Consider the following 12,164-nt stretch of genomic DNA (forward strand, 5'->3'; position numbering starts at 1 on the left):
TAAGGTTATCAAACGTGCTGGTGAAACAGACAAATGACGGTCATTACTGATGCCAGGTCAATAACTTAATGTCGTTTTTTCTTCAACGGCCACTCAGCAAAACTACTTACCCTTCAGTCAGCTGAGGAACTTTGGCCAACATCTTCATAACAAGGTCGTTGCGGGCTTGCGTATCTATATTTGTTTTGGACGTCGTTACGCAACAGTTGGGCTAGCATCGTGTAGTGATGAGAACTGGCTAGTCCTTGGCAAGGTGAGAGCGAAGGTGTATGGGGGGTAAATTGGATTGAACATCGTCCATGAGGTGGGTATGGATCGTACATGCTAAAAGCAATAAAAGTGCGAATTCGCAATAGCTGCAACCACGTAGCCTACACGCATGCCGTTTTTTGTGGACCGACTATGAGCTATATAGAGCTGCTCGTCGCAGCTAATAATGATTAAATAAAAAGAGGTTGGGTTCTGCTGTACATTATTCACTGCAATAAATCCACATTCTTGTTGTAGACGTGTCCGCTCTTCAAAGAAAGCTTAAAGATGTGCTCTGGGATAGCTTGTTGACTTCAGTAAAAGCAGATTTTAAAAAATCGTGACATGCTAATATTTAAATTACAACACAGTACCAAAACAACTACTATGTACATTAGTTTGTGTTTAAGATAAAAAATGTTCCATTTGATTAATGGGGGTAAAATCAACAAATATATTGCTGACCTTGTCTACTACAAGGTCATCTGAACGCCTTAACACTAGTCTTGGCTGTAGAGAAGGGAATCTGAGCTCTGTAAAAACCCTTCTCCAACTCACAGACGTGTGGCTTGGATTAAGCCGTAAAAATCTCGCACACAAACACGGTCACTGGTTTTCACCCAAAAACAAAATCGGGACGATACACTCAGAATGCGACGCCTGCTTCGCCTCCATTGGTGTCATCCTCCCCATCACCCCTCCTGGTCCTGTCAGATGAGCTGCATGAGGAGGTCCTGGAAGGCCTGGAGGCTGTGGGCCGCCCCCTGGCTGAAGCGTCCCTGGCTGTCGCAGGCCAGCTGGGCAGCCAGGAGGAACAGCCTCCTGCCCCCCACCTCCTCAAGAGACAGGACCGCGTGGAGCTCAGACACACTCAGGGCATCGGGCTTGTCCTGTGGAGGTGTTCACACACACACACACACACACAGACGGCAATGAAGTCATTTACATTTAGTCATTTAGCAGACACTCTTATCCAGAGCGACTTACAGTAAGTACAGGGACATTCCCCCGAGGCAAGTAGGGTGAAGTGCCTTGCCCAAGGACACAACGTCAGTTGGCATGACCGGGAATCGAACTGGCAACCTTCGGATTACTAGCCCGATTCCCTCACCGCTCAGCCAACAGACTCCCAAACATGTAACTAACAAACTGTTTGAACATGTTTTCAGACACGTTTCTTCATGGTGTAGGCTTCCCGCATGCTACTGAATGTACATTCTGCATTCTGCGGAGGCTCTCAGCCAAAGCCAAGTACACGGGGGAATTCGAACCCGGCGACTGCTTGATCTGCTGTCGGAACGCTCTGCACACTGAGCTATTTCCACCCACCCCTCTTTCTAAGAAGTATGTACATGGAGAAATGAAGGAGAAGTCTGCTTTTTGTGACTGATCCCGTCCACGGTAACCAGAACGTCCTTCACCCTTGTGTTATCTTCGGGTCATTCTGACCCATCAGTCATTGTGACCCACCGTCGTATTGCAACAACTTTACAGCATACAAAAACAAAGTGAAGCATTTTCTTTTAAACGTCGGGCTGTCTTAGACTCTCCACATCGCGAAGGTTAAAAGAAAATGCTTTTTATTTGTTTTTGCATTGGGTAAAATTGGGTAAACACAGCGATGGTTCATTGTGAACCTTTGGGTCATGTGTCCCGAAGGCAGCACAAGGGTTAAACAAGACACGCTGGCCTCAGTAATGACTAAACGGGTGACTGGCTGGAGGCTGTGGGCGGTTGGCAGACTGGCACCCAGTGACACGGGGAAATCACGGCCGTCACAATCACCTGTTTGTTGCCAAGGACAATCACAGGGAGCTGGGCGTCGGCCTTCAGCAGACGGTGCAGCTCTGCCCTGGCCAATGGGAGACGGCTCCTGTCGGACGAGTCCACCACGTAAACCAGGACGTGCGTCTTCAGCAGGTACTCCGACCAATAGCGTCGCAGGTCCTCCCCGCCTCCTACTACACAGGAAATAGCGATGGTCACCGCCCACTGAATCTCCATGGGACATGTTGCTAGGTAACTAGACACAGGTTAGCAGATGTTAACCGTTACTGTGTGTGTGCGTGCGTGCAATGTGCTGCTCTGACTCGTCTTGTTAGTGAATCTGTCAAAGCTCAGACCAGGGACCTCTTTGGATGTTAAAAGGATTCTGAACTGTGTGTTTCTGAAGGAAAAACAGCTTAGTCTCAGATCTGGCTGCCTGTGGTAAGTCTGTCAGGCAGGGCTGAAATTCAATGCCAGGAAATGTGCCCTGTTCTGTTCTGGTGATGTCTGTTCTGCTCAGCTGTCCTCAACTCTGTACTTCTGATGTGATGTGTGGGTTCCAGGTCTTACAAAGGCCTATCCTCACTTCCTGGTCCAGGAGACCAGTGATGACTGCTGCCCATGAAGACAGCTATGTGATCCTATTGGGGACTCCCTAGGGAGTCAGGTGGCTGAGCGGTTAGGAAATCGGGCTAGTAATCAGAAGGTTGCCGGTTTGATTCCCGGCATTGCTAAATTACATTGTGTTCTTGGGAAAGGCACTTCACCCTACTTGCCTCAGGGAAAATGTCCCTGTACTTACTGTAAGTCGCTCTGGATAAGAGCGTCTGCTAAATGACTAAATGTAAATGTGTTGCATTTGAGAACACCTCAAGGAGAAGGGTGTCTGAGTGCTCTATAGGTTAGGTTACGGGTGTTTCAGAAAGGGAGGACGAGGGCCGTACTCTCCAGGAAGTCGAGCTGGCAGGTGGGGGCTCGGAGGCTCATGAAGTTGAAGCCCCGCGTGGGCCGCCTGTGGCCCCCCCTCTTGGCCTGGTCGCTAGGGGTGAGGCCCTGCATCATGCTGCTCTTCCCAGCCCCGTCAAGACCAAGGACGAGGACCTGCCGTTTCCCACGGCCCCCCTCCTCCTCCTGCTGACACACACGTTCACGTATACACACACACACATTCACACAGACACGTTCACATATATACACACACACATACATACATTCACACACACAGTTTTTGTCAACACAAAAAGCAGTTTTGTCCGTTGGGATTAACCTTAGGCTAGAAGGGATAAGAGCACCTGTTTGTTACATGGCGATACTTACACTCTAAACGGCTTCATGAGAATCTCTTCACGGTTGATTGAATCAGGGAGGTTACAGATTTACTTAACACAAACCGCTGTGTGAGCTATCCTGATGAAAAGACCCATTCACAATTATCCGTTCCCATTGAAGTGTTTTATCAGAAATTCTCTTCGAGGAATAACGAATGAATAACGAGGAATAACGAATGAATTCCGGAATTATATGACGAACGACGTGTCTATAACTGTATAGACCTTTTGTGCCTGGCCCAGTTCACAGTTCCAACAACACCCTAGCCTATTATTCATTTACAAAGTACACCCAGACATATCACATCATCAGTGTAACAAACAATAGCAAATAAATCAAAAGTTTGTCGGTGCGACTCAGGTCCTGCGTGTTTGTTTGTTTTTTCACCATTGATCTACGTGTTGATTTTTTCAAATCTATTTGTATAGAATGTTATCCATTTCCGAATATTTGCAAAACCTTGCAAATATTCACCCTGTCTCTAGACATCAGTCCACAGTGTCGTTGGAGAACTTTCCCCGCTTCACAGCACACGACAAAGCCCCAGATGCATCGTCACAAACCGACAGTTGGAACATTTTGAAAAGAAACGAATAGCACTCACCTCTTTTATCATGCTATATTCCACTTCGGGTGACCATATTCGCCTTCTGTAGAAATAATTCAAGGCGATAAATAGCGCGGAGCCGACGGCAGCCACTGCGGCGCTCAGGGCGATAGAGATGTGCTTTAACAAAACCATGGGGCACCTCTGGAATACCGGAGAGTAGATTGTCTATGGACACGGATGATAAGGGCTACCGAACGATTTTCGGTGTTTACAGTGCAAGTGATCGACTGTAGACTATGTTACTTGTTTGTGTTGAGAAGACGAGCACCGCCAGCACCCGCTCGCATTCTTGTCCCTTGTGGGCCGCTTGTCTGACACTATGGGCTACACGGACTCCGAGCGACTTGGACGGCTGAGTTTTAAAAACGTAACTACAGAAAAAGGGGACGTTCACATATCCTGTTTTGACGAACAAATCAACATTCTAAAATGTAACGTGACACGAACCAAGACGTAGGCTACATCGCACGAGTGTCGCGTGCAATATTGATAATAAAGTAACACGTATCATAATCTTGCAACATATTAATTAAATGTGAATTAGCCGTTGTAGTTCTAACCTTATTGACAACTGGCCATGGGAGGGCGTCCTTCACTTTAAAGTTTGTTATGGAGGCACAACATAAAATCCACATCAAATAAAATAATTTCTCATTTTGAATCTCAGCGTATTGAGATACACAACAGCCATCTATAAAACATTATATATTGGCTCTTATCAATGACATTCTAACATATTTGTGTAATAGCCGAGCACTAGTGATGATTAGACACCTGCATGATGTCATACAGCAGCATCGCGAGCCTAACAGCACTCCCGACCGACCGAGACAAGTCGTGGTTGAAACTTGCTGCTCCTGCCCCTTTAAGGGAAGAAGAAACATGTTAACAACGATTCTTTAATCATTAAGTTTGTTGAGGATTATTCGGAATTTTACGGAACGATTCATCACGTCTGGATTGCTAACTCGGCTGGATTTTGTGGAATGGCTGACGAGTTCATTGAAAACGATGCTAGCTGGGTGGTTAGCAGGGGTATCGTTGACTAAACATGGTGGCCACTAGCCGAAATTTTTGAGGGCTTTGAAACAATCATATAGGATAGGTTCGCTTTGTATCCCGTAACATTGTAGCAACGGTGAATGTTGCACTACAACTGTGTATTCAAACTTGAACATTTCAAAGGCACGTTGCTTTTATGCAGAATACTTCAGAAGGAGTCCTAACTGTCCGACACAATACTTGTCAAGAACCGTGGACAACACGCTTGAAAAGTTGTCAAGTTGTTCTTCATTCTCGGTGAAGTATGTTGTGCACTAAGTAGGCTATCTGGTATGAAAACACAGCTAGCTGTACGAGACTTGAATTCTCATCGCGTATACGCTATGTGCGTCTTATAAAGTAGCAATGACTAGTCATACATAGGCAACTAAACATTGCAACCTATTATCTTAGCACGGCTTGCAATGCTATTATTGGGTTACAACAATCCGAAATAGATTAAGCAGCATTCTGAAGATAAAGCCTATAAATCATTGTAAAATAACACATTGCGGTCGAGGGGTATCAGATTGGGCTATTTGGAATACTCTGCTGCCAACATGCGTGGCGAGACGTTATGGATTATCGCGTAATCCAACACGCGCCAGGCCGGAATTTGGGAACTGATGGAGCAGAGTGATGTTGCCACACATTTCTAATGCAAGTTCAGCGCCACATGTTTCAAAAATGACGGTTTACATTCGGTAGATTTTAGAGGACTCGTGGAGGATATTACATGGAGACTCGCCTGACATGCCAAGGAAGGAGTTACCGCTACCGGAGGGTTGGGAGAAAACCCGGGACTTTGACGGGAAAGTCTACTACATCGACCACATTAACCACACAACCAGTTGGATAGACCCGCGAGACAGGTATGGCGTGACAGAATGACACACACTGAAAGAAAAACGGTCTAAACATCTCCTAACGTAGGTGGTCCAATGTTTATGTTTTTTGGGGGGACTTGGTACTCAGAGATACAGTAATAACGTGTGCAACAGACTGTAGACCAAACATCAGTAACTGATGAATAATGAAGTAACCAGATACTTAGAATAAACTTCCACAGTATATGGTTTTCTTGGGGGAACATATCATTTGCACTTCTGTGTTTCGAAAGTAGAACTCTCGGTGTGAATTTTTTTGCCTGTAATCTGCCAGTGTAATAGGCTTACAGTACAAAGCATAGGCTACAGTGCAGACATGGGATTCACAACAGAACCATATTTGTGCAGGTTCTTACAGTCAAGGCCCTGGTGTTAAGACTGTTGGACCCGGATCGTTCTACCGGTTACTAAAGTCCTCTCGGACTTTGACACAAAATCTCTTTAATAGCTTAGGTCTGGAATTCCTGAAAACCTTGTGGGTGAGGGACTTTTCATTCTGCACAGGGTGCTGGTTGAAGACAGGGATATGTTGTGTTACAGAACGATAGGACAGGCTTCGGGGTGGCGCTGAAGTGATGTTTTTATCCTGGTGGTTAGAAGCCCACCAGCCTGCCAGCGAGGCAGACACACACACCACCCCAGAACCCAACCTCAGGCTCCAGAACTCCCGCTGCGTCAACCTCGCGTCGACGAAAGAAGCCCATCAGAACAGTTCCAGATAGAACACCGCACTTGCGTTCCGTTCGGAACCCTACACGGTTCCGTCCTGGTGAAAAGTTCTGGTCAGGGGGCTCATTCAGCTCATTGGTTCAGCACAGCGGCCTTTTGTGAGGAGGAGAGTGGCGCGACGTTCATAGGTGGATTTGTAAACCAAGACATCAAAAACACATTCCTGAAACACACGGGCAGCAAGGGGGGAGGGGAAGGGAGGGGGGGGGACGAGCGGCACAGAACAGAGCACCGAGGGGGCGGGAACGGGGTGGGGGGGCGAGGGGTGAGGGGGGGGGGGGGGTTAGAGCATGGTTCATTTAAAATCCCTTTCACTGCTTGCCAAGGTGTCGATGGTCAAAGTGCAGAATGGGGCCTCGCAAACCTTTAACTTGGGGAGGGGGGGGGGGGGGGGGGGGGAAGAAGAGAGAGATGGGAGGGAGAGAGAGAGATGGGAGGGAGAGAGAGAGAGATGGGAGGGAGAGGATGCAGAGAGAGAGAGGGAGGCAGAGAGAGAGAGGGAGGCAGAGAGAGAGGAGGATGCAGAGAGAGAGAGGGAGGCAGAGAGAGAGGAGGAGGCAGAGAGAGAGGGAGGCAGAGAGAGAGGGAGGCAGAGAGAGAGGAGGAGGCAGAGAGAGAGGCAGGTATTCCATCCCAGGGTCTTGAGGGGCTAGCTCCCAGCCCCCCCAGCCCCCCCCCTCCTCCCTCTGTGGTGGGCGTGCTATGTCTCAGTGGAGCAGGTCGGCTCGCAGGCGGACGTGCACGTCTCGTATGACAACTGTCGCTGCGAGCCGCGAGCAGTGTCGTGTTATCAAACCCGGCTGTGAAGACGTGTCGTAGTAGCATCACGCAGACCCAGAGCTAACGTCAGCATCTCCGCTCTCCACTGCGGTGGCTCTGTGCAGCTCGGTGGTTAGAGCTTTTGACTGAAGAACACAAGGTTCATATCCCCCCCCCCTGGACTGTACATCACTTCGGATATAAGCGTCTGCCGAAATGATTTAGTACACCGCCTGCCACCACAGACCACTCCTTGACCACCAAAACGCCACGTTTCCGATCCTTGACTTTCCGCTGTGCTTTCCAGATTGACTGTTTGCTTGTGGCTTGGGATGAATGCGCCTGCTTAATGAGTCACACCTACAGGAGTGGCTTGGTAGTCTGAGCACCAGTGCAGTGTGCTGTGCTGGTACATGCTAGCAGGGCTGAGTGGCTTGGTAGTCTGAGCACCAGTGCAGTGTGCTGTGCTGGTACATGCTAGCAGGGCTGAGTGGCTTGGTAGTCTGAGCACCAGTGCAGTGTGCTGTGCTGGTACATGCTAGCAGGGCTGAGTGGCTTGGTAGTCTGAGCACCAGTGCAGTGTGCTGAGGTGGTACATGCTAGCAGGGCTGAGTGGCTTGAGGTGTGTCTAAAACAGCCTTCCAGTGGTGAGAGCTGCTGATGCGAGGCTTTGAATACGAGTATGATTCTTCATCAGCACAAACACACACACACGTAAACAGGAGTCAGATGGCTGAGCGGTTAGGGAATCTGGCTATTAATCAGAAGGTTGCCGGTTCGATTCCTGGCCCTGCGGATTGACGTTGTGTCCTTCGGCAAGGCACTTCACCCTACTTGCCTCGCGGGAGTGTCCCTGTACTTACTGTAAGTCGCTCTGGATAAGAGCGTCTGCTAAATGACTAAATGTAAACACACATACGCACACACACATACCACACATGCATACACCCCCCCCCCCCCCCCCCCCCCACCACCACACAAACACACACACATGTGTGCAAACAAGCACCTCCCAGGGCAGCGCTCTGCATTCTTTAGCTGGCCATGTAGTCTCTGACGCACCCAGCGCACTCTGTCAGGTGAATGGAATGTTATCTCTCAGATACCACACGGCGTTGCCAGGGAGCAGTGTGTGTGTGTGTGTGTGGGTGTGCGTGTGTTTTTGTTTGTGAGTGTGTGCGTGTCCTTGCATGTGTGTTTGTTTGTGTGTGTGCGTGTGTGTGTGTGTGTCTGTACAGCAAGAATTGAATGTGGAGAGCTGTTATATAGTCCGCCGGACCTTGAGCCTCCTCTGTGAATTGCAGCTCAGAACATCATAAATTGACTCCAGGAATTTACAGCTGAACGGAGCTTCTCTCTGACTCCTGGACACTGTGATTCCCCCCTGCTCTGTCGGAGAGCACTAAGGGCTGTACGGTTGTTTGGCTCGGCATGTGAAACTTGGACACACACACAGACCTCTGACTGTGTGTCGTTATGATCACTTGACTAACTAGAAATACAGCTCCTTAGAAAGTGTGTGTGTGTGGGAGCTGTACTGCAAGGTTCAGCCCGCTAGTGTCAATAAGGAAGTGCCCTGTCAGTTCAGACACAACCAGACAATCATATTCTCCTAGATCAGACTGACAGGCAGGCTTGTCCACCAGAGATCCTGTTAGATAAGAGATTTAGAAGCCGACGCAGATAAAAGCATCACTTCCATGTAGGTCACAGATGTAGTCGGTAGGATTCAGCTGCTCCTCAGCTGATTGGTCGGCGTCCTTCCCCTCACGCTGCCATGTGCCGACGGCCCGGGCTCATGCCGGTCGGCTGGGACTGAGGTGGACCGGAGATATGGTGGTGTTACCGTTAGTTTGGATAGGTAGTTTGAGTGAGTGGGAGAGAGGGAGGGATGGAGAGGGAGGATGGGAGGGAGGGAGGGAGGGAGGGGGAGAGGGATGGAGGGAGGGAGAGAGAGAGGGAGAGAGGGAGGGAGGGAGGGAGGGAGGGAGGGAGGGGGAGAGGGATGGAGGGAGGGAGAGAGAGAGGGAGAGAGGGAGGATGGGAAGGAGGGAGGGAGAGGGAGGGGGATGGAGGGAGAGAGAGAGAGAGAGAGAGGGGGGGGAGAGAGAGGGGGAGAGGGATGGATGGAGGGAGGGAGGGAGAGAGAGAGAGGGAGGATGGGAACGAGGGAGGGGGAGAGGGATGGAGAGAGAGAGAGAGAGAGAGAGAGAGAGAGAGAGAGAGTGTGTGGACCTGACAGCCAATTGGCTAGTCAGCCAGCCATGTTTTCAGGGCCCACATTGCTGGCTGTCAGCTGAAGCTCTCGAGTACGTTCAGAGCCTGGAGGCGGAGGGCTCTGTCTCGGCCGCCGTACATTATTCAATAGGTGGAAAGGGAACCCGTTTGGTTTCACCCTGGGCACTGCCTGTGTGTGCGTGTGTGTGTGTGTGTCTGCAGAGAGGAACCAATTTAGATGAAAGAGAAACTTGGTATCTAGGCTAAAGTTTCCTCTGTACGAAAGTAGCGCTGTGTTTTGTCATTGTTATTATTTAGGAGTTTTATAAAGAACAGCTGGGGTGTTGGGATTGTTGTGGTGTGTGTCGTTATGCGACTGCCAGTTTGAGTGTGTGGTGTGGGAAGTGCTGTAGACCAGATACATAGTTAGTGAGACCCCCAAAGGTTCTGCATGCTGATTCTGGGATGATAGAATGTTTATCTGTTCTGTTGGATGGTGGTGAAGGTTGGAATTCATCTCCCCTGGTTCAGAGCCCTGGCCTGGTTCTCTCCCCCTGGTCCAGGGCCCTGGCCTGGATCTCTCCCCCTGGTCCAGGGCCCTGGCCTGGATCTCTCCCCCTGGTCCAGGGCCCTGGCCTGGTTCTCTCCCCCTGGTCCAGGGCCCTGGCCTGGCCTGAGACTGCGTGCTGCTGGGGTCGCCTCAGGAACATCCAGGCGGTGTATCAGCTCTGCTTGTGGAATGCCAGGCCACGGTTTCCGGCCATTGTGCTTCACAAGGCTACCCTGGAAGTGAACAGAGACCACCCCTCCCCTCAACACACACACACTTATATATGTATCTGTGTGTGTGTGTGTGTAGGCAGACCAAGCCGCTGACGTTCGCTGACTGTATAGGAGATGAGCTGCCGGTGGGCTGGGAGGAGGCCTACAACCCTGCTGTGGGAGCCTACTATGTAGACCACAACACCAGTGAGTACACACACACACACACACACTATGTAGACCACAACACCAGTGAGTACACACACACACACACTATGTAGACCACAACACCAGTGAGTACACACACACACACACTATGTAGACCACAACACCAGTGAGTACACACACACACACACTATGTAGACCACAACACCAGTGAGTACACACACACACACACACTATGTAGACCACAACACCAGTGAGTACACACACACACACACTATGTAGACCACAACACCAGTGAGTACACACACACACACACACACTATGTAGACCACAACACCAGTGAGTACACACACACACACACACTATGTAGACCACAACACCAGTGAGTACACACACACACACTATGTAGACCACAACACCAGTGAGTACACCCACCCCCTCCTAGAGCCTCACCCCCCCCCCTCCCCCTCCCCCCAGAGAGCACCCAGCTGGAGGACCCCCGGGTGCAGTACCAGCGGCAGCAGGAGTTGATGCTGAGGGAGTACCTGGGCGTGGCTCGCCAGGCCGTCAGCGCCCAGCAGGAGACCTACCGGGTGAAGGAGTACCGTCTGCAGCTGGCCCAGCAGGAGTACCGGGCCCTGCACGACACCTGGAGGAACCGCACCGGCTCCCCAGAGCAGCTGTGAGCGTGGGGGGGGGGGGGGGGGGGGGGGGGGTGGTGGTGTGTAACAGTTGTGTAACAGTGTGGTGTGTAACAGTGTGGTGTGTAACAGTGTTGAGGAGCAGGGCTGGATGACAGCCTGTGTAACGGGTGACCCTCTCATCCTCTCCCCTCCACAGTGAACTCCAGGTCGTCCTCAAGCAGCAAATATGACCCAGAAATCCTCAAAGCAGAGATAGTGACGGCTAAAAGCAGGGTAGGAACATCACTCTCCCTCTCCCCTCCTCCATCTCTCTTCTCCCCCCCATTTCGCTCCTCCCCCCCGTCTCCTCTCCCCCCCTCTCCTCTCCCCATCCTCTCCCCCCTCTCCTCCCCTCTCCTCTGCCCCATCCTCTCCCCCCCTCTCCTCTCCCCCCTCTCCTCCCCTCCTCCCCTCTCCTCTGCCCAATCCTCTCCCCCCCTCTCCTCTCCTCCCCTCTCCTCCTCTCTCCCCCCTCTCCTCCTCTCTCCTCTGCCCCATCCTCTCCCCCCCTCTCCTCTCCCCCCCTCTCCTCCCCTCTCCTCCCCTCTCCTCTGCCCAATCCTCTCCCCCCCTCTCCTCTCCTCCCCTCTCCTCCCCTCTCCTCCTCTCTCCTCCCTCTCCTCCCCCCTCCTGTCCCAGGATCATATTGCATGGTATGTCTCTGAACCAGTGGGACCTGTTTGCCAGGGGGCATCACACTGTGGTGGTGTGGTTGCTGAATTCCATATGGAGTATTATGGATGCCTGGTATTCCTCATAGATCTCCATGGTGATCTCATTCTTAAGCATTTACAGCCGCAAGTGTTCACCCTGCCGTTGCTAAGCTACAGGGTGTCCATTGTTTGTTTTTTTCTTTGCAAGGAATGTGTGCAGTCTTAATCGCTGGTATTCCAGTGATGTACACACAAACACACGCACGCACACACAACCTGTACACTGTTAATGTGAGTTAATGTGTTTTTTTCT

The 12,164-nt window shown here is 50.7% G+C and overlaps 2 protein-coding genes across 2 annotated transcripts; one reads left to right on the forward strand and one right to left on the reverse strand.

Moving 5' to 3' along the window:
* Nucleotides 1-399: 399 nt before the first annotated feature.
* Nucleotides 400-4,362, reverse strand: arl10 (ADP-ribosylation factor-like 10). Its single transcript, XM_067229212.1, has 4 exons — nt 3,950-4,362; nt 2,961-3,147; nt 2,035-2,210; nt 400-1,139 (listed from the first exon to the last, which is right to left on the reverse strand). The coding sequence occupies exons 1-4, from the start codon at nt 4,085-4,087 to the stop codon at nt 960-962; spliced, it is 681 nt and encodes a 226-aa protein (XP_067085313.1). The 5' UTR covers nt 4,088-4,362; the 3' UTR covers nt 400-959.
* A 442-nt stretch (nt 4,363-4,804) lies between these two features.
* On the forward strand, nt 4,805-11,389 carry wwc1 (WW and C2 domain containing 1). The gene is made up of 4 exons (XM_067228597.1): nt 4,805-5,868; nt 10,448-10,557; nt 10,993-11,197; nt 11,356-11,389. The coding sequence occupies exons 1-4, from the start codon at nt 5,750-5,752 to the stop codon at nt 11,387-11,389; spliced, it is 468 nt and encodes a 155-aa protein (XP_067084698.1). The 5' UTR covers nt 4,805-5,749.
* The last annotated feature ends 775 nt before the right edge of the window (nt 11,390-12,164 follow it).

This window comes from Osmerus mordax, chromosome 25, assembly GCF_038355195.1.
Source record: "Osmerus mordax isolate fOsmMor3 chromosome 25, fOsmMor3.pri, whole genome shotgun sequence".
Classification (NCBI taxonomy): domain Eukaryota; kingdom Metazoa; phylum Chordata; class Actinopteri; order Osmeriformes; family Osmeridae; genus Osmerus; species Osmerus mordax.